This window comes from Branchiostoma lanceolatum, chromosome 5 (assembly GCF_035083965.1).
Source record: "Branchiostoma lanceolatum isolate klBraLanc5 chromosome 5, klBraLanc5.hap2, whole genome shotgun sequence".
Classification (NCBI taxonomy): domain Eukaryota; kingdom Metazoa; phylum Chordata; class Leptocardii; order Amphioxiformes; family Branchiostomatidae; genus Branchiostoma; species Branchiostoma lanceolatum.
In genome coordinates, this window is record NC_089726.1 from 17,491,152 (window position 1) to 17,512,972 (window position 21,821).

The 21,821-nt window shown below is 42.4% G+C and overlaps 3 protein-coding genes across 7 annotated transcripts in view; 1 reads left to right on the forward strand and 2 right to left on the reverse strand.

Annotated features, from left to right (window-relative positions):
* The first annotated feature begins 449 nt into the window (after window positions 1-449).
* On the forward strand, window positions 450-2,562 carry LOC136435892 (uncharacterized). Its single transcript, XM_066429603.1, has 3 exons — window positions 450-461; window positions 1,792-1,990; window positions 2,264-2,562. Exons 1-3 carry the CDS (start codon window positions 450-452, stop codon window positions 2,560-2,562), a joined length of 510 nt encoding a protein of 169 aa, XP_066285700.1.
* Window positions 2,563-3,022: 460 nt separating this feature from the next.
* LOC136435893 (uncharacterized) lies at window positions 3,023-6,076 on the reverse strand. The gene is made up of 5 exons (XM_066429604.1): window positions 6,023-6,076; window positions 5,106-5,255; window positions 4,160-4,299; window positions 3,858-3,977; window positions 3,023-3,393 (listed from the first exon to the last, which is right to left on the reverse strand). Exons 1-5 carry the CDS (start codon window positions 6,074-6,076, stop codon window positions 3,225-3,227), a joined length of 633 nt encoding a protein of 210 aa, XP_066285701.1. The 3' UTR covers window positions 3,023-3,224.
* A 3,431-nt stretch (window positions 6,077-9,507) lies between these two features.
* Window positions 9,508-21,821, reverse strand: part of LOC136435510 (synapsin-3-like) — a 74,395-nt gene continuing 62,081 nt past the window's right edge. For 2 of the 5 annotated variants that reach the window (XM_066429081.1, XM_066429080.1), the window contains exons 6-13: window positions 16,497-16,559; window positions 15,960-16,102; window positions 15,374-15,448; window positions 14,614-14,716; window positions 13,739-13,866; window positions 12,293-12,328; window positions 11,612-11,656; window positions 9,508-10,044 (exon numbers count right to left, since the gene is read on the reverse strand). In XM_066429081.1, the coding sequence (XP_066285178.1) occupies window positions 9,858-10,044; window positions 11,612-11,656; window positions 12,293-12,328; window positions 13,739-13,866; window positions 14,614-14,716; window positions 15,374-15,448; window positions 15,960-16,102; window positions 16,497-16,559 (780 nt within the window). In that variant the 3' untranslated portion in view covers window positions 9,508-9,857. The remainder of the gene's footprint in view (window positions 10,045-11,611; window positions 11,657-12,292; window positions 12,329-13,738; window positions 13,867-14,613; window positions 14,717-15,373; window positions 15,449-15,959; window positions 16,103-16,496; window positions 16,560-21,821) is intronic. The other 3 variants (XM_066429085.1, XM_066429084.1, XM_066429082.1) reach the window with 2 other exon arrangements.

A 21,821-nucleotide genomic window follows, 5' to 3' on the forward strand; every position in this document is an offset into this window, starting at 1 on the left:
AAATGTTTGCGGTGGCTGAAACGGTCGCCGCGATAATCGCGAACATAAAACCACCGCCAACATTTCTGCATTTACTGTATCGCTCGTCAACAACCTTTTCTCTTACCGACCTTCAGTTACCACAACCACGCCTAATCTCGCGAGGACGTGGCACAGCTTTTGTGACGTGACAAGAGTAAGGGCGAACGTGTAATCCAGCGAGTCCGTGACAAACCAGTTCAATGTCTCCCGGCTGTCGTGAAGAGTGCTCGCCCCGACTGCGCTACCATGACCGATCGGTCTTCTCCCGCTCTCCGGTAAGTCTAGAACTCTTGTCGCACGACAGGCTTACGATATCAAATTGGGAATATTGTATCATTCAGTCATTTGCGTAACTTTTAAAGTTACTTTTCTTGTAACTTTGAGTTGATGTAAAACCCAGGGCACATTAAAAACGCATTTTAGGCGATATGCATCCCCTGGTAAAATAAATAAATAAACAAACCAACAAACAAACAAATAAGCATTCTCTGGATAGATGTGGATGTGCCCTACAAAATTCGACTGACTTACGACGGAAAGATTGTCATAGATTATTATGTGTCTATAACCGGTTCTTTCATAGTCTCTCCGAAAATGGTAACAATGAAAAGAAATCGTACGAGGCATGCGGCTTATAGCCTGAGTGTCATCCTGTTTAGTTCCTGGCTCTACCTTCAGCTAACTGGAACTAAACAGGATGACGTTCAGGCTAGATAATTTTTTAGTACGCTACAATTAGTTTGCACAAAGACCAGTGATTTCAGTGACGTATTCTTGCCCTTAAAGGAAAGCTACACAAAAAATCCTACTATGATACGCTTAAGCTAGTCCAAAGTCAAGTTCTTATTTCAAGTTGTTTCACATAAGTCCGTCATAGTTCTTAGATTTTGCACCGTTTGCAACTTATGCCGTGCTAACGCCTTCTCACCTGATAATTGAATCATATGACGTCAGTGTTCTAGATTTTTCACCTGATGATTGAATTATATGACGTCAGATATAGTCAAAAACATCAGTGTTCAGTGTACCATAATTATCAGGTGAGAAGGCGTCAGCACGGCCCGAGTTGCAAATGGTGGAAGATCCCAAAACTATGACGGACTTATCTGAAACAATTTGAAGTAAGAATTTGACTTTGGAATATATTAAGCATAGCATAGTAGGATTTTCAATTTTTTGTGAAGCTTTCCTTTAATCACTTACTGACTTAGGCCTATAGCTACTGCCAATGATCACGGGCTACATGCCTCCATTCCATGTTGTAGCAATCGGCTAAGATATCTTTTGCAATTGATATTTTCTGTGTCTCTATGTGTTCATATTGCTAATGTCAGAATATCACAAAATACGTATCTCCAATCTGTTCTTACGGTTACGCAACCCCGCTGCTTCGCCATCTGAATCAAATTCCGTGGATCCTGGGGCCTGAGTTCGATCCTAGGGTCGGCTCAGCTCGGGCATGTTGTAAGGGATTGCATTCGTCATTTCGGATGGTGAAGTTAAGCCGGCGGCCCCAGTATGAGGGAGCTTCGGGCGTAAGCCTCAAGCGTCAAACCTCGGCACGTAAAAGAGCCCAACACACTTATCGAGAAGAGTAGAGGTGACCCGGTGTGCTTGGCCAAAAATGCGAGCCGTGTCGAAGCCACATTGCACTACGGTGCCACTACCACTAGCCACTTGAAAAAGCATGATGCTTCACCTCAATTGAGGATGACTGCCTTACCTTTTTACCTGCCATGTGACATGTTGTTTCTGTTGTTACTTTCTCAGTGGTGCAGCGGCCAGGTCGCCTTCGTCCTGTACCGGATCCTCGTGGCCCTCGTGACGGTCACCATTCTGATGTTCCTCCTGTGTAACTACTACATCACAGACGGGTCGTCCCGCTGGCCGGTCTACCTTACCAACTGGTGTTTCTCCATCCTTACACTTCACACCATTGTGGCCATGTCTGTGTCCATAGCGACATACTGTAGGTCCGACTACACCGAGTTCTCGACTGAAACAACGGGGGACGAAAACGTCGTGACAAATAATCTCACTTGGTACCACAAGGCGCACTGGATGTTACACAGTACCTCTATAACCATGGCTTTCCTCGTGACGACGCTATATTGGGTATTGGACAAGAGGGAGTTGAAAGCTAGCAGTATCAACGAACATTTATTGAACTCAGTTATAGCTTTACTAGACCTTTTTGTGAGTGGAACCCCTGTTAGAGTCTTTCACATGGTATATCCCGTAGCCTTTGCAATGGCGTATGGGGCGTTCTATGTTATTTACTGGGCTACAGGGGGAAAGGGGAAGAACGGAGAGGTCGTTTTATACAAGCTTTGGGATTTCGAAAACGATCCCAAGATGGCGATAGTGTACATGGTGTTACTTGTGTTTGTAGCGACGCCATTTTTCCATCTCTTGACGTACGGGTTGCACCGCTTGAAGGCAGTGATTCTCGCAAAGACTCTCGGGAGTGACGCAGGCGCAAACTCACCTTTACGTAGGGGGCAGAGAGATTACAAACTGTACGTGGAGACGGCGCTGTAGGTGAAGAACGGACCCGTCTTCCTAGTTTCCATAAAACTCCAACCGACTGCAGTTGTCACCAACTTCGCTAGAGTCGCGAAAAACTAATAACCACCGCAAGATTTGCGCTTTGAAAGAACTTTTAATTGGGCCCTTCAATTTAAAATGTTATGTGTTATCAATTATATTTCAATTCAGTTCTATTACAACGCAACGCACCTAAAGTGTGCTTAAAAAAATTAAAAGCCTGTCTTTTCTGTATTAGAAATGTCAGGAAAGGGATTGCCATATAGCTTGCTCATATTTATGTATGATGTATTATCAAGACTTTGTAATCTATTACACATATAATGTCAATGATGTCTGTGAAACGATGACAGCTTATTAAGAATCATTTCATAAATTCGTGGAGACAGGGCAGACTATCATTGGCTGGTTTGTTGCTTGTTCGTAGTACATGTTCGTCGCATGAATAATCTTTTTATCTATTAGCGGGTTCAGGGATCAAACGGCGCATGCGCAGCAAGATGAACCATGGGTAATATGTCAAAGGTGAAAGGTCCCTAACTTTTAAACAGTTCTTGTCAAGACCATGCATTATGGGCCTTCAACTTCGACGTACTGCCCAATATACATTTTACTGCGCATGCGCAATTACAAACGTGAACATGCTTATTCTACAATCACGGGTATTTCCACGGCAACCTCTCGATCCCATCCAAGGCCTCGAATGTACAGTTGACGTACCGATCGTCATCAAAGAACCCGGGACAGTGGAACCGTTCCCGGCCCTTCAACGGGGAGTCTCGCTTGGCCTTTCCCTTATATTTGCTACTCTCCCATTTAGGCATTCTGAAGAAACCAAGGATGCACATTCTGCTATGAGAAAACTGCAATTCTATTTTTCGAAACAGCAGCTCATAAAGACAAATAGGAAAGAGCGCAAACACTGTAAAGCTAGTGGCCTATGCATGTCATGTATTAAGCAAAATGAACTCTCTCTCTACATGTATATATGTATATATATATATATTTAGAGTTCTAGATACAATAAGCAGACTTGCCGTCTTTCCTTTGAGTAAAGAAAACAAACGTAAGTTTTCTGTCAATCAAAGTCTTAAATGATAGAGAAACTGATGAGAACCGTTGTTGACAGTATGAATTGGTTTGGTTGAAGTGTAGAATGTATAATGATTTAAAGGCGTGGTTCCAACAGAAACTCATATGGTAAGAACTATTACTAACATTCAATGTCACTGCAAAATAACCACTGGCCGTCAGAAATGTCGGACAGAACACGTCTAAATCTGCCTCACCCGTATCGTAGCCTTCCCCCGAAACACTTGGGGCACCGGGGAAGTCCTCCGCGGAGGATGCCATCAGCGAGCCTGCTAGTTATTTCCCTGTCGTTTCCACCCGCAGCTTGATCATTCAACCTGTCAATCACATGTGCATCATCCAATCAATAGGCGTTGTCACTCACGTGACTATGACGTAAGTATAGTCCGCCATTTTGGATGGTTAAACATGAAAGTTGCAAATTTGATTACAAACCACGTAAAAAATGCATACAGTGTGGACATTTTTCTTCGCAAACAAGTTCGAATCATTTTCTTACTTCAAGACAGTTTTGATGTCATATGGGTCGACATCTCCGCAGATTTGCCCGATAATTTCTTCACACAATTCGTCCAGTAGCTTTGGGGTCCTCTTTTTCCCACCGTATTTGCTTTGAAGGCGTCGAAAGAAAAGGATGGCCTGGATAGAAGACAACAACGAAACGTTCACCCTCCTAGAAATGTTAACTGAAGCCATTGTAGAAAAAATTCTAGGACGTTTACCTCTGACATTGAAAAATATCGAAATCAAAATCTATTTCAGAGTAAAAAAAAAAAGAAAATAGCAGCCGAGGAAGGCGTGAAATAATTTTAAAAAAAACACACATTAATGATAGCGAAAAAAACGATCAAACAAGAGCTCGAAGATCTCACGCCTCTGTAAAATATTCAGAGTGCCATTGAGTATGTTACTGTTTATTGTGGGACTTGTATGCAGCATTTCTTTTTACTAAACTCACCTTCGCTTGACAGGAATAGCAGATTTTGACTTGACATTGAACAATGGTTTGAGAGGTAAGCTATTCTGTTAATGAGGCACCCTCCTGTATAGCTACAAATGGTATGGCATTTACAATGGTAAATGTAATAGGAGTTACAAAGGTTCACGATTTAAATTGCACATATTCGAGGTCAAAGGTGAAAGCCCCTAACTTGTATAGAGTGTGTGTATACAGTTCTTGTCCAGACAATTCTTGAAACATGTCCTAACGCGTGTTTTGTTTCTGTCTCAAGTGCCATCGCCTTAGACATATCATCCACAACACATCAAGCTGCTCGTGCGCAGTTTAAACCATAAACCAGTTTCTTGTAAATTTTATTTCGGCATTTTTTTTCGCACGCGATGCGTTCTTTTATCACATGGTAGACTACATTTCAATGGCAGTTCAGTTGTTTTATCACATGGTAGGCTACGTTTCAATGGCGGTTCAGTGGTACAGTTCTTACCGGCACTTTCATGTCATAATCCTTGGTGTATGGGTAGTCTTTCAGGGCGGCACTGGTGATGGTTGAGGCGGTAGTTCCGGCAGCGACAGCCGTGGTGGAAGATGAAGAAGCTGTTGTAGTTGTTGTTGTTCCAGAAGCAACTGTGGTTGTCTGATTTAAAAAATAACGTACATCGCATCGAGTTTAATAGCAGCAAAGGAATATGTAGGCAGGAAATAACTCAACAAATTGACGATAGCGAAATCAAGCAACTAAGATAAACAATCAACTGACAAGAGTTCGAAGATTTGACGCCCTATGAAATATTCTCATATGCCTTGTTTTATTGTAGTTCATTTATTATTTAGATAAGATTTTAGTTGGTATCAATATTACATGTGTCCATAGATCATTTCCTGTCCTACTAAAGTAAATGTGACTAACGTACGGAACTCATATAATAACTGAAAAACAAAGACAGACCAAAAGAAATTACGTCTTCACTTGAATTAGCAGCCTCTTCCAATGATTCTATGAGTATTTCAGGCATTGGGTGCATTTCCGTCGTAAATTTAACGCTAGTACTGTACAAAACACTGTGCAGAAATGTCCAATCCATGCCACAAAAAAATATGATATTTTTCCGCTTTTAATATATTAGAGTAATTTTGATCATCTATCAAATATAGAACACCGTCGTGGTGCGAATTCAATTTACAAATGTTAAGTGAATGCGGTGCATGAATACAGTTCAATTTGCACTACAGGTATTATAAAAAGTAAATATGACAACTTTACAGTAACGTTACATGCAATGCATATTTCTGCCGTGCCTGCGGTTCTATTGAGTATATTATTATTGTTTATTACGGGACGTTCCCTACGTACGTGCGGCTACGGCATGACGTATATGCAGCATTTGTTTTGACTAACCTTACCTTCGCTTTTTTAGCAGTCACTACTGTCGAGTTTGCTATCTTCCTTTTCCCCATGACGAGAGAATCGTGTGATTTCTTGAGACTGGCTGTCCCTGTGTCTTGACAAAGCTAGAACGTCTCCGGACTGTGGCATTACGTGTGTGAAGTTTGCACCTGGGTACATTTGTACTTCCGGGATCGTGCAGACATGTTCGGACCCGCCAGGCCTAGCTAAGGTAACGCCCCCTCCTGTCATCGTGACGTATACATTTTGGCGGGAAATTCAAATCCTAACGCCAGCTGTAGGGGTGACCCCAAAGTTGCGTTGCGCAGTAGAGTGCAAAACATTTGAATACCTTTTTAGTTCCTACTTGAAATCTTTAAAACCTTTCTTTTCCTAGCAATTTTTTGCCCAATCTGGAGACTTTTTTGGTCAGAGGAAACAGGTAGGGTCTTAGCTTTCCCATTTTTGGTTGAAATTTGTTTAGTTTGCCATTTTAGTTGGCGGGTAAGGATAGATGTGAATTGTTGGGTCATGCGGAGGGATACATCAGAAATCTGGGGTCAAAGGTAGGGTTTCCTTGAAACTGGCAGCTTTCCTCGTAGTTTGAGCTGTACAACCATCTGTTTTCTTTGCATGGTTTTGAACTAAACCCTAGTGACATTCCAGTGTAGAAGAAATTTTAAGATTGAAGTTTGCGTTAGTACTTTTATGAAGCCTTGTTTCAGTGTATCTTAACATGCTTTCCTATGGGCAGCCATAACTTAAAGGTCAGCCCTGCAGGCTTGCTTTCTCGTGCCGTTTGATTGATTTCAGGCCTCGTTGTTGTATATCTTTATTGCCTGTATCATGATATAAAAGCAATTTAACTAACTTCAATTGTGTAGAGACTTTTATGATCATCAAACCGTTGTAACGTGACTCCAATTTTGCTTCAAAATGGCTGAATATTACAGTACCGTGTGCTTGTGCTTAGAAGGACTTACGTTTTTTTCCTCTCATTTTTGCCGACGCCTCAGTGGCGAGCCAAATGGTATAGTATTGAAAGTATAGAAAGGTATGAATGACACAATATAATCAAGCATGACGTTTGTTTTCTTCTTTTCCATCTTTATTCGTGTGGTAGATTAAGATTCTGTATCCGCGGAGAGTTCGCCACAGCCAGTTCATATTATATATATATTTATATGATAACGTTACCATAAATCAGATGCATACGACCATTAGTCAGCACATATACCCGCATGCACCGAACTCCAAATACACAAAGTACGGAACGAAATACACTTTTATAATTTCACCGTAAAGTACAAAATGCAATGGTCGACATCATATACTTACAACAAGAGCGTACTGCATAGAACCGCGGATGTAGGTACATCGTTCGTATATCATTCTTTTTAAAACTTGGATTAAGATATTCTCCTATACCACGTTATGATTGGTAATCATTCAAAGGACACACATATGAATGAGCCACGCACAACAAACACATAGTCCTAGTCGTACCAAGACATTTACAATTGAGTTGAAATTGCGCCTCCTGGCGAAATTGGGTTGAATTGCACCGACCGTCGAACCACGCCAGTCAGCCATCAACAGCAACATCAAGGAAGGTTGTAATTCATCTCTTCTACATGATTGCCTTTTGCAAGCAAGCTACGGCTCTATTGCAGCGACATCAGATTCTCTTTTTTCTTTTCCGCATAGCCACATACTATTGGGTAGACTATCTATTTCTTTTTTCTTAAATCCAGTTGCCACATTTCCACAAGTTGCTGAGAATATACACAAACAATGACTCTCGTTCTAATCATTCTGCATGATAGAAATGTACTTTGCTGAGAGCAAAGGAAAAAGCATACTACAGCACTGAAATTAGCCTCAACTATTGACAGAATTTCAATGTAACACGGCCGCAGAGTGCATGAGCAGTACATTGCAATGCATACATTCATGTTATTTACAAATTATCGATCAAGTTGCCCCTAAAATTCTCTCCAACAAAGGCTCATTCACACAAAGCTAGAAAGATTTCAAGAATACTTTGACACAAGGTTACCACGGATTTTTGTTAGAATTCGTCTCAATAATAAAACGAGACTTTCGCTACTAACATACTAAATGCTTAATTTGTGTATGTTTTATGTACAAACATAGATACTACGACTGATTGTACAACGACAGAAACTGTGGCTGTAATCGTAGTATAAGTACCCGGAAATATGATTTTATCTGTTGTTGCTATGGGATTTTAATTGCCTTTTCGAGTAGGCGTTGGGTGGACATGCCTTTTAGCTCACAAATGGAAGATATACAACGTAGAAAGTCCTCTCAATACTTATATCGGGAAGCACAACAACATAACATACATATGTACCAGTCATATGACACTAAACTACGCATGGCGAGCAACATTTGCATGTAACATTTCAGCATACAGAACAATGTGTCCCTTCATTTACTCAGATTTCAATGATAATCCGTATAATGAATGTAACAACACGTAAATCAAGATGGCAGTAGGCGTTGTGAGTGACAACAGCGCAGACGACGTTATCATAAACAAAATGGCGGTCAGGATTCATTACGAAGAGAGATGCTTTTCCGTGATACCGACAATTCGTATTTTTTTCTTACAGTAAGTTTACAACATGTTTAGTTGTGCACCCTTAGTCAACAATAAGCTGTGGAAATAGTGACCACTCATCTCGTTAAATGTGTGTAGTTCGTCACAACGCAAATTATGATGACGTAAGGTCACCATTGATTCACTGAAAATAGAAACTTCAGCGTTCAAAGGACGATATTCTGTCCCTTGACAAATTTTGTTACTAGAGAGGGGCTATCTAATGTTAACGTTCATTCTAAAGAAATGAGGTAGGGTATTTCTATTCTTACAGTGCGAATGGACCCTGTGCGAATGTTGCACTGGTTATGACGTGTGCTCAGACTGTGACGTTTACGGCAATATCGATAGCATGAGAATGTAAACAAACCTATCGTCTTGCGCTTTTCTTTGCGTTTCGTCCTTCTGCCTCAAAATATCAAATACATGGAATGGTTAGAGAACTTTATATCATTATAGAACGGTACGTTCCCTTTTCGCCATTTTTTTTGTGTGTTTGCAAAATAGCAACATTAAAAATGTTTCTTACAACCACTAACGTACGAAGCACATGACTCTAAACACTCAATGCACAGCTACGAAGAGTGGTGGCTGCGTTCAAACATCAAGTACACATTCCACTTCATTTCAGGGCATTTGCATAATTCTCTCAAAGCCGAACACTACATCTCTCTCTCTCTCTTTTTATAAGAGTACGCTATGAGGTTCACTGAGGGGAACTATTGAGTACTACCAAAGGAGGGTATATATGGGGAAATCTTTGATCTGTGCAGGCACTTTACGAAAATGGGACCGTGACTCTTGTTATGGTTCTACAGGATTGATTTCAAACTCGCGAAGCGATCAGTACCGCGCCTAGATATACTACTACTAAAATGAACGTAACACTTATCCTGTTTTATTCTAAATCCATCCGGTGAATTCTCATAAACTATCACAAAAGTAGACACAACGTGGAAGAAACGTTATTTTTTAAGACGAAACAAATCTAAAGAGCCATCACAGATAGTTACAACGATCGACATTTTCTGACTTTTTTTTTTTTTTACTTCTTTGACCGAGGAAATGCAAATCCACTTGTGACCTCGGGTCCGTGGTTTGGTGTATTTTAAGGTCCTTGCATGAAATGTGATGTTTTTAGCAGCAGTCGTCGTTGGAACTGTCAGTGAGCCATGCCTAGAGAGACCAAAGATTTGCAACCAGGTCGGGCTTGTTTCCCGCTGCCGCTAGGGCTCTCCGAAGATTCCCGAAAAAGCCTTGCGGAGCTTGCGAATGCTCTCGGCCTGATCCTCGTCCGCCGGCGGAGGCCCCGCCGCCCCTGCCTGGGCGCCCGGAAGGGTGCTGTGCGAGGAAGACGCCGAAGGAGGCGCGGACGCACTGCCGCCCAGGTTCAGGAAGCCTGTCATCGACTTGCTGGAAAATGAAGCATTTTCAAAATATACTTAGTAAGGAGAACACCGTGTCTATGCACCTCCCAACATTCCTTGCGAAATGCTTTGTCAAATAATAAGCGGGTACGTGGTTCCAACTGCGCATGCGTAGTGTGATGTATTGTGTGTACCATGGGCAGGAGAAGTTCGACGAATAAATAAACACATCGTGGACATCTGTAGGACATGTGTTTAATTCAATTCAACTAAGCATGGTCGAGATATTAGGGGGCTTCCACCTCTGACCTCGCGCATGCGCAGTTGGATCCATGAACTCGCTTACAGACGATAACTCGTGATGGGCCAATCTTTTTCTTCACTCTATCGTAAGCTTGGCCGCAATCCCTCGGCATTGGAAGCGTTGGCTGACCGTCTGGGTCTATTGGCACGCTAAATCATGATTAGATCCAAGACAAGATTTCTCGGAGCGTGTTAATTGACCCCGGCGGTTGGCCAACACTCCCAGTACCGAGGAATCTCGCTCAAGCTCACGATAGACTGGTAACCAGGTAATTAATGTGCAAAAGTTTCTCGTAGCAAAAAAAGACGAAAATTCAATCATTTTGAATCAGCAATTCAAGATCTGCAAAAACAGAATTGATAGCAGACACAAGGAATGCTAGGCAAACATTGCCACAATATCTAAGCTTGACCTGGAAAAGAAAAGAAAAACTTAGCCTATTGTCCCGACATTGATAAGACAATAGCTGGTCTGTGTGAGAATAAGATGGCATTGAATAAGTAATTGAGCTATCTGAGATTGCTAATGGTGGTAATGAGGTATGAGGTTACGTTAGCAGATATATGAGTTAGCTTAGCGATGATGTGTGATTCTATATGATGCTATTTATGATAGAATAATGTTTGCATATTAGAAGTTCAGAAGGCGAGTAACGTTACATGTTACCGTAGTACTAGCTATTCTAAACATAGGGCATATCCAAACTACGGGCTAAAATTCTGAGTTCTTAACTTCTTACGGTTCCACGGAACGTCCACCTTCCCTAGCATAGATGTTTTCACGGATCACATTGCACGCTGGGAGACCCGGGCACTATGGGAAACAACAACATCACCATACCCACAGTGCCTCTCGCCTCCAAGCATGCAATTGGATCCAAGAAAATGTGTATGTAAAGCATATCCTTTCTCAGACACTAGAATATTATGTCTTTGTGTGTCATTGTGGATGCCCTTTCAGCCGAACTGGCTGTCATTAATATTGGACCAAAGCACACTCTGTAGAAATATGTGTGCCTAATTGTTACCTTTTCTTAATTTTCCCTTATTGTCGATGATAATGTATAGGAGGAAAGTGTATTTTTATGAAAAAGGAAAAAAATTGGCAAAAGAATGTAAAATCTGTACAAATTACAACACTGAGGATTGTATTTGCATCATACGGCTTATGGCAGATGTGTAAAAGTGTGCATACATTTTCCCTGTGAAAAATATATGCCCCCCTCCCCATAGACATCTGCGATGTGTACTTGTCTACTATGTATGTATCCGTCTAAGTGTGTTGTACTGAATTGTGGAATGGAACATACGCATAAGTTTGCGGCTCTTCTGCCTCTGCATCTGTGGACAAACCGCTGGCCGGGAAGAAAGAAACGTTGAATGGAGAAAAAAGTACATGGGGGGAGAAATAGACCGAAAGGTAGTAGAAGATTGTGAGAGAAACATAGAGAAGTGCATGAGACAGGAAGCGACAGAGGAAGAAAGAAGGAAGCTGACCTAAACCATCTACTGTTCTACATCTAAGGCTCACCACTATCGACTGACAAGTGTGTAAACAGTATGAAAACGTTATATAAATATTAAAATTATGACAATGCATTGTGAAAATGTTAACGTAAAGAAATAAAGAAACCAAGCAACTAACGTGCAACATGCCGAGTACTGCCTGGCTATAGTCCATCTCTCTCTATGCACCATTGAAAACCACAATGCAAACTAATATTCATAAAAAAACTATTATAATACTACAGTATTCTATTGAAAATGATAAATAAGTGCGCCACGCATTGCGGTTCTCAGTGGTACTATAGCCACACTGTGTTGCAACAAGTTCTTATGATGATTCACACAATTGATATTTGCTGTGGAATGGATGTAAAGACAGATTGCTGAAAAAACCCTTCATAACTTTTGTGGGTTGTACCAGTGACACCCACAAGGCGTTGCGCGCTTAATTAGAGTCACGTGACTTACTTGATGACGTAACTTACCTCATGACGAGCACACGACGCCACGCATTGTGGGGGCTAAGTGGTACAGATCACAGAAGTTACGTCATAGAATTTTGGGGTGTGATTTTGTGCAACTGCCTTATCGTTTTACCGTTAAGTCGTTTGTTAGAGAGACAAAGTATTTCAACACGTGCATGTTGCGTTGCAGCATGCAAATCGTGATATGCACACATGTAACATACAACAAAAGACAAGCAACATAAGATCAAACATCACAAATACAGAAATCCTGAACAAACAAAAAAACGTCCTGAATCTTATTATGGTGTATGGGTTACCGTAGGCTGACAAACATTCATCTTGACTGTCAAACGTTTGCCACTAGCGGCCTGAATCGGCATTGCAACATAACGTTTCAGGATGGGTGGGCTGAAATCATGCCTTGGGAGGAAGGTGTTGCTGGCGTGTCTGAGTGTTGGTGGTTGCCTGCATTACTGGCGTGCCAGCATATAAGCGTGCTAGGATCAAGATAACAGCATTCAACGTCTTACTACCAACTCAGTTGTTACCTTCCAACCGTCTCCGAACGACAGGAACCGCATACTGATTCATAGTGGAACATAGTGGGAGGGGGGTGGTTGGATGATTGTAACCTTCATAGCCGTCATGAGATACGGTTTGTTCCTCTGTAGCTGCATGGCCATCATAGAGACTACTTTTGGGATGAGGTTTCTGCGCTTGCCTGTTTCTAGCGGTATCTGAACAAAGTGAGCAGTTTTTGGATCTGCAGAGACAAATTTTAAACGTTCTTCGTTTCCCCCAGCAAGCGAAGGGATCGGTAATATAGTCTAGGAAGGGCAGAGGGTGTCATCCCAAACAAATTCTCCAGATGGCGCAACAGTTTTGTCAGATGGGACGACGGGAACAACAATTAGGTGGAGCCTACAACAAAGAATGAGGTTTCTGTACGTCTAGATGATCCGGACAAAGCAACGGCTGTCAGCTGGACAGAGCCGTGCACTATGGAGGCAGGAGAGGAAAGGAGAGAGAAAGGTGAAGCAGGACATGGACAAGGAGAGGAAACATGCGTCACAAACTGGCACGGTTCACACAACTAGATGACAGTGAAGACTTGGCAGGTTTTTCCCAAAGGCTTTTGCTTTTGTCAATTGTAAATGTCGACCCTTATCCGGGCGCCATTTTGAAATGTTCTCTCGCGAGAACGTGCGTGAGCTTGCACGAAGACGAGGGCGGGGATGGATCACTGGTTTGTAACCATGGCATCATCTAGCACACGATGATGTACATGTTTGGAAAAAAATAACTAGCTTCAAATATTACCATGGGGAACGTTAACGTGTTTTAACGGTAGGTCACATTCAAGTTATTCACAAAAGTGGATTTTGACCAAAACCTGTCAGAACTTCACAGCTTACTAAATCACAAGACACATGAAACGTCTAGATTACCGTGACGGGTACCCACTTTATGTTTTGGGCGGCTGAGGCACCAGCTCTGCACACCTGCGTCATCCGTTGTAACACTACGTCAGAGATCAGCTGTCGGTCCTCCTCCTGGTTCTCGCCCAGTAGAGGCATCGTGGAGTCATTCACCTGGAGGAGGGGGGGGGGGGGCAAACTCCGTGGTGAGACCGAAACAGGTAATTTTTCTCATTGTGAAAACTCCGGTATGAGTCTGATCAGACGATGTTTTAGAATTTCTGCAAAAGTGACTAACCGGTAGTAACCCCCATTAACATTAACCCATCGGGTCATATGGATCCGCCACCTTGAAAAACAGTGGGTTTGAGAGATCTCTAGTGCAGCAAGTATTCCCAGTTTCGATATACAGGAGTGCATTACGCTACAGGACGTTAGATTGGAGATCTTTTAGGACGCATCCTTTTCAGGGTGGTGGAAAAAATGTTACTTTAGGCCTCGGTGCAAGATTATCTTTGCTATTGAGAAGGTAGCAAAATGATCAAATCAAATCTATATCACGTATATTGGATCATACTATGTATTCAATATATAATCAAGAAACTTTAAAACAAAAAGAGGTCTCGATATCTATTACCTCCCCTAACAAACAACAATTGGGTAAAGTTCCAAGACATGCTCCTCCATGCATTTTACTGTTATACCGTATCATTTGCTTCCATATCCATTACTTCATTATTATTTCGTTATATGTTAATGCGTCATGTTTGTTACAAGTTTTGAATTCTTATCTGTCCACTCTTATGTCGTGTGTATAATTATATGTTTTAGTAGTGACGTTGATATAAGTTTGTAAACTTGAGTGCTCCACCACTACGTCTGTATTCCCAGCTTACTGGAATAAAAAACAACAACACAAACCTCGATGATGTAATCCTTGCCGTCCTTGCCATGGATGGCCTCCACTGCGCAGATGTCAAGTCCGCCGAAAATCTCACTAACAGCGTCAACCCAGACTCTGTATCTAATGTAGCATTGGCAACGGTTCCAGATTTACATTTCGTACATTCCAAGGGGATAAGAGGATTTTGGTCCAGGCTTAGACTGGTGTTATACAGTATTAGTGAGTTATTGTGCGCCATTCCTAACTTACATTTGGCTGCTGTCCTAGTGTGCTGACGTCACAGCTGACGTCACGAAATCCGACGATTTGGCTGCAGATTAAGCCTACTACTTAAACGTTACTTCTCATACGAAAACGGATATTTGAAAGTATCGCTAAACAACGTTCAGACTTTCCTAATACTGAGCGTCAGGAATCAGCAGCAATCATTACGTGAATTCTAGGAAATTATGGTCCATTGTAAATAACCTTTAAACTCCGTTCATTCATCCTGCCAGGGAAGAGTATCTGAAGGACGCCAAGTATCGTGTTTACACGTGACGTCATTGCCGCCATGTTGGATGGTTAAACGGAGAGGAGCCGAAACTAAATATTTGCATATGCATGATGCAATAGATACGTGCCTGTAATTGAAGTCATTGAATAAGCAAATGTACATATAACAGGCAACTCTCAGGTTTAATCATCCAACATGGCGGACAATGATACTTACGTCATAGTCACGTGAGTACAAACACAGTATTGTCAGGACTTAGCCGTTAGACATGTGACACTCACTTTTCTGTCATGGGAATCTGTTCCAACATGGCCGATCCTGTGTTGGCCTTCCAGTTGCCAGAGATTGAAGTTCGCCTATTGAAGAAGGGAGAGAAGTCAGTCGTTATGCAATGTCGTGCTTGGTACTTTGAAAAAAGAGAGATGCCTTTGCCATAAAGCTAAACAAATAAAGGGTTGAATATCAACAAAACTGTCCGGGAAACCACTCCTAGGACAGCAACAGCCACTAAGATGACTATTCGATGATTTTAGAAAAATGGACAACTAATGCTACAGTAACATTTCCAATTTTACTGGCTGATTCTTTTTTTGCACTCCTGGACTGGAGCTCATAAGCTACTAGGTTAATCATCGATTTGGAAATGTGAATATAGATAATAAGTAGGTATTTCATACACACGAATGCATACAAAAGAAAAATAACGGTGAACAATGCTATGGATTTTTTAAATCTCCAAGCAGATCTAATGGTTGCAACTCGGGTTGCAATAAAAACTCCTTTTGCCAATTGGGTACGGTCTTTGCAACCGTTACATCTGCTTGGAGATTAGGATTGTTTCACAACCGAGTGCGGGGCCTGACTCACATGTATGCCTTGTAGTTATTGCCGATCTTCTGTACCCGGATGTCATGCTTGGCGTCAATGAATGGCTCTGTCGTGGCGTACGTGTTGGCTACAGCTACAACACTGGCGATGTCCTGGAAATCATGGTGATTATCTACCTTCACCTGCAACAAACAAACAGACACGTGTTGGCTACAGCTACAGCACTGCCAATGTCCTGGAAATCATCGTGATTCTCTACCTTTTAGAGAACACAGTCACGTTTGGGACCGCATTCTCTGGACAACGCCCCCTTGCGGCAAGTGATAGCATAGTTCATTCGGTCCTGATGAAGACAACTGAGCTGTTGAGTGCTGCCGAAAAAATCATAGGTTAGAAAATTATGGTTGTCCTAGAAGAACTTAAATCTACACATAAACGACTAACCAACTCGTTGTCGTTGAAGCTATTCAAGGAATCAACCTTCCCCTCTACACTAAATTGATAGAGTCACACATTATTACAAAACAGGAGATGAAGTTACGACATTTAGATATTATTTTAAGGTCATCTTCTTACCTTACCAAGTCCTGCATGCGCATGCCCAATCTTCACCACCACCGGAAACTTGGGGGTGATTAGCTGAAAGAAAAAGGAAAGACTGGACTTAACATTGACGGCATATTTGGCAGTTTCCCAGCCAACGGCAAGCTCTCAAATTTTTCTGTCACACCTCTCATTTTTAATCGAAACTCCATCTCGTTTTTCTTTTCCTTCTCCGGTCGATGCTTCGTGTACAACCTGTTGACTCCATTGGCATTGGTACCCGGGCAAAACAGGTTAATCTAAAAATGCGCAAGAGGAGTTATCTTGATAACTCTGTATGATTAACTTGTCTATCTGTTGCACGAAGCTATTTTATTGTCAAATCGTTCTGTATAAAACAGTCTTCTTTCTTCCCAAGCACACGGTGCTATAATGTGTCGCCACTTGCAGCAAATGGTTGGAATACATTCGATATCAATATCATCAAACTGATAGTATATTGGTCGGGATAACACTTCATGACAAATTGACGCATATTGCTAAGCTAAAGCAATACATTCGACAACGTTGGTGCGAGACCGCTATATCTAAGCTAAAGCAACACATTCGACAACGTTGGTGCGAGACCACATATAGCTGTTCTAATGCAAGCGCGACGCACACAAAGCGACGCAGACGAAGCTTGGACGAACGACTCTAAGATATTAAACGAGAAGACGCTGTGACAAACATAGACCGTCTCAGACAAGAGCGCGCTACAAAAGAAGACACGGAAGCTGGAAAAGCTACTCAGAACATATACTCCACTACCAGAGAAGACTAAACGGATATGTAAAAACTATTTAACACGAATATGGTATCATCCGTTTCTATAGAATCTATACACATATTACACAAGGTACCTTCGCAACGAGCGAGGCACACAATCACCGCTTATAATGTTACATATGCTGTTTTAGTTCGTTCCATTTCGTTCCATTTCGTCCTATTTTGTCCCATTTCGTTCCATTTCGCACTCTCTGAGGACCCATCATATCTATGGGCAGAACTCAGTAAAAATTCCTTACAAGTTCACTTTGATAACCAGGCAGAAAACGTCAAAGACGTCAGCAGCTAGTAGGTGATTTAGACAATGACAAGAGTGAGCCCCCTCTTTGCCAAGAAATGCAGGCCCTCGGGCTGAGGTTCAAGAGTGCTGATGGAGTTTGTGGAATGTATATCCGATCCTTAACCCTGCGTGTCAGACAAAGCCCCATCGTCTCCAAGCTGGCTGTAGATTATTGACGAGGTCACAGTGGGAGGGGTGCTTATATAAAGAGATGTCACTACACCAAATGTACTGTAGTGTACGTATCATAGAGCGCATACGCATCTTGCAGGAAAATGCATACTGTAAATGTAGAAATGTTCGCGGTGGTTTTAAGTTCGCGGTTTTCGCGGTAAACTTTTTACGGCGAACTTAAAACCACAGCGAAAAGCCGTTCCATTGTGTGACTGTAGTGCTACTATTGTTTCAAACGCGAACTCCAATCTACAGCGAAAACTCCATTTTCTCCCTACCGCGAAATTAAATCCCCGCAAACATTTCTGCATTTACAGTATGCTATAAACATGCTTCACATATCTAAAATACAAGAAAATGGATGTTTTTAATTGTAATACAACATACAACGTGACGTTTCCGACATTGTCTCGTCGTCTGGTTCCGGTTAGCGTACCGGAGACCAAGCTGACAGAGTCAGCATCTTTTCAAGCCAGGAACGTTACAGAAAGAAAAATCAAGTACGATTCGCAAAAGTGCTTTAAATCTTTGGTAACTGATTAGGGTAGGGCTTCACAAATTCCGTGCTTTTTGTTCATCAAGATCTTTATTCATTTTAATTTGATCTCAATAAGACTACAGCTATATGTACTAGCGACTAATAAAAACTGCGTATACACCGAGGTACAAATGATCCCTCTACAAATGCCTTTCTATTCCCCATGACTTGTGTATGTGCTTGTGACTGCTTTTGAAGATGAATATTTCAAATATCTGGGGGTCAAAATTGAAGCACGTCCAGCATAACGCTGTTGGATGCCAGGTCCAATATCCTTCCTGTGAATGAAGAGGCGGAGATGGAAATGCCTTTCTGGCAGACATGCCGCCGTACAAAGTCCGGTACAAGGTTATGTCGTATCTTTCAAGTGACCGGCTTCTTTTGGCGTAAAGCCCCCCTCTCACTGGACCCGCGGCTCGCTGGCGGCGTCACTGTGTCCTAAACTGGATTTGTGTTACCCTTGACTTTATGATGGGAATATCATTCCAAACGTACAAGTATGACAAAAAAGACAACAAAACACACAAAGCTTAAAAAGATTCGTTTATTTGTTGATGAAATTCGTTGAGTTCTATGTCAATTTGATCGGCCGCACCGTCGCCGCCTGCGTGCCGTGGGTCCAGTGAGAGGTGGGGGAGCTTAAGAAATAACAACATTGGCAACAAAAACGTGTAAGAAACCGGCATTCATCTGAAACCTGGCTCCTATATTGAAGATTTTATTCAATTGGTAAGTTACCATGATGCAGGAGTCACAGCAAGCCTGGTTCGTGCAAATGTAGTTGTTGGCTTTTGGCACTGACTTCTGTTTTTGGACGTCAGCCATTTCTCCGTGCACTCTCTCAGTGGGAGGCTATGGTTTACTACAAATTGAATGAATGAAAAACTGTTGACCGCCACTTCAAACCATTAAAACATATAGCTGTGCTCTGGACAGTGTCCAGGGTCTCCCTTACGGCTATATTTTATGGCTGTAGTTAGTCAATAGGTGAAATTCTGCCAACTCTTGTTTTCTAGTCTCTACCAGTCTCAGCTATAGGGGAAATATTTGCCAGGGAAGTTTGGCCACCAGAGGGTTTCATTTGCAAGCGTGGACTGACTCTACTGGGCAATCATTGCTTTTATTAACCAAATTCTACGATCCATACCCCCGTAGGAAGGCCTGTTCACGGTACGGGAGGCTAGTTTTCAGTTGTCAAAAGTGACCGCAGACTCATCGACAGTTAGCGTTCCCCAAAACCACGGCCACGGTCACGGCCAGTCGTCTGATAATGTCCGGAATGTCTCGTTCCATCCCTCTTCCCACAGCGTGCGGTTCCAAGTTATCTCCTGATTAGTCTAGCTTGATAATGATGTAAGCAAGATTGTATGGTCTCTTTCCAAACTTGCTAAGCTCAGCCGGATATGGCCGACTTCATTAAACTCCTTGTAGCTGGCCGCTCTCCACTTGAATCTCGCTATGCCCAAGAGGGGTAGTTCATTTGAAGTGTGCGCCAGAAACGTTAACATTGATGTAGAGCCACCGTTAACTATGAGCCACGCAAGGTTCCGCCAGAAGGTATGGATTAACGAGATATCTTGTTACACTATTTCTCGCCAAAGTTGAGTACCGAACCTTCTAGACACCGGTCTATGAGCCTGTCCTTGCCACTCGTCAATTTCCCATGAGGTCCCAATTATATCTATTTTTTGCTATATCATACGTATACATTTCCGTGTTGTTTCTTAGTATGCGCTATGAGGTACTCAATATTTTTCAGCCTCTCCGCGGACAGTGCATGACCCGCACTGATATCTTACATTAATATTGTTTTCGTATGTACAAAAGTGCAGTAGATAGTAAGTACACTAGATAGAAAATGCTCAGTCACCCAAAAAGCTACACACATGCATTTGGCTGTATTCTTACGCCAGTGGCCTAACATACAACATCAAAAACCGCTTCTGAATATTTGAATTTGAAATCAGAAAGTTTTAATCCGGCTTCATGCAAAGATAACGAATATCCTGTTTAAAAGAACGAAAGCAAAACAAACACTCTTGCCGGAGATACAGAACATTTAAGATTCTGGCAAGCGCACATGATGTAACAGCCATACCGTTCAGTAGCTAGCAGGTGGCTGCCCCGTTTTGTGTACATTTCCCGCGCATTCCTGCCCCGGCATGAAAACAAACCCACGGTGTTCCCGTGACAGCGGGTTAACGCAGTGTTTGGTACTTCATCATTCATCACTCACGCTAGACGTGCAGCAAACCGGCTAATCTCCGACGGGAACATGTTTAACGGAGTGCTGGATCACCTATTGCCCCCCTCTCCGTAGACGACTCCCTTAAGCCCCCCTCCCACAGTGGACCCGCGGCACGCTGGCAGCGTCGCTGCGGCCGATCGAATTGACAAAGCACTCAACGAATTTCATTGACAGAAAACGAATCTTTTTAAGCGTGTTTTGTTGTCTTTTTGGTCATACTTGTACGTTTTGAATTATATTCCCATCATAAAGTCAAGGGTACCACAAATCTAGTTTAGGACGCAGCGACGCCGCCAGCGTGCCGCGGGTCCAGTGAGAGGGGGGTTATACTATTCACTCTATTTCGCCGCTTCCTACTATTTTTCCAGCGACCCACGGAGTCTGGTAGAGGCTAGGAAATGCTACCCTTTCCGTGGACTAACTTTCTTGGCCAATTATTCCCCTTTTTGCCAAATTCTACGGTCTATACCCCCGTAGGAAGGTCTGGTGAAGGGCTAGCTAAATCTCCGTTTGTGACCGATTCTGTCACGAGAGATTATCAGTATGGGATATGCAGTCGGAAACATGGCTACTTAACGAGGGTACGGTTACTGGCAACTTCGTCGAACGATGGGTTCACGACAGGAAATTGGAAAGGATTTTTGGAAACGTCGTGGTACAGGATCTAGCTGTCTTGCGACGGAAATGCAAGACAGATGAAAATCCTACCATAAGAAAAAAAATAGCACGCCTACGACTGTTGGAAGCGAATTCGAACCTGTCGATTTTCAGAAATTCTCCCTTGATGATAATCTAGTCCCGGGTACCTTTTATAACCACGTCGGTACCTTGACGGCCCTTGGTGGTACGTCATCAATGCTATTCGAGGTATCCTGAACGGCACAACTTCTACTTCTACTGACCGCTCTCTCGGTCCTTAGTCACTGGCCACATCAGGCGTTCCCTTTTGCATTTCCTTCCCCGTTTCTTTTCTATCTCTCTCCCTCCCCTTTCTAATTCTGTCTTTCTTTCTTTTTGCCTTCAGTGATCGCAACGTTTTCTCTGATTTGTCTGTCCCTAGTCTACCCCTCAGACTGAACCCAAACGAAGCCCGTGACCCTGGGTAAGCCACAGTAAAGCTATGATTAACGCACTGTTTAGTCTTAAGCGCCGCGATATGTGTATCTAAGGGCAAGAGTGCTTACGTCTTTTATGGAGAGATGCGTTCGGGGAATGCATGCTGTTACTGTGAAAACTATAACAGTCATATGATACAGGGTTTGTGGCCAATGATTGAAACCCTTATACATC

Coding starts and splice junctions, on each gene's coding strand:
- LOC136435892 (XM_066429603.1), top strand. Junction 1,991..2,263: donor TGTGTCCATAGCGACATACT/GTAGGTCCGACT, acceptor TATATCCCGTAG/CCTTTGCAATGGCGTATGGG.
- LOC136435893 (XM_066429604.1), bottom strand. CDS start 6,076: ATGGGGAAAAGGAAGATAGCAAACTCGACAGTAGTGACTGCTAAAAAA. Junction 5,256..6,022: donor TGACTGCTAAAAAAGCGAAG/GTAAGGTTAGTC, acceptor TTTTTAAATCAG/ACAACCACAGTTGCTTCTGG. Junction 4,300..5,105: donor ATTATGACATGAAAGTGCCG/GTAAGAACTGTA, acceptor TCTTCTATCCAG/GCCATCCTTTTCTTTCGACG.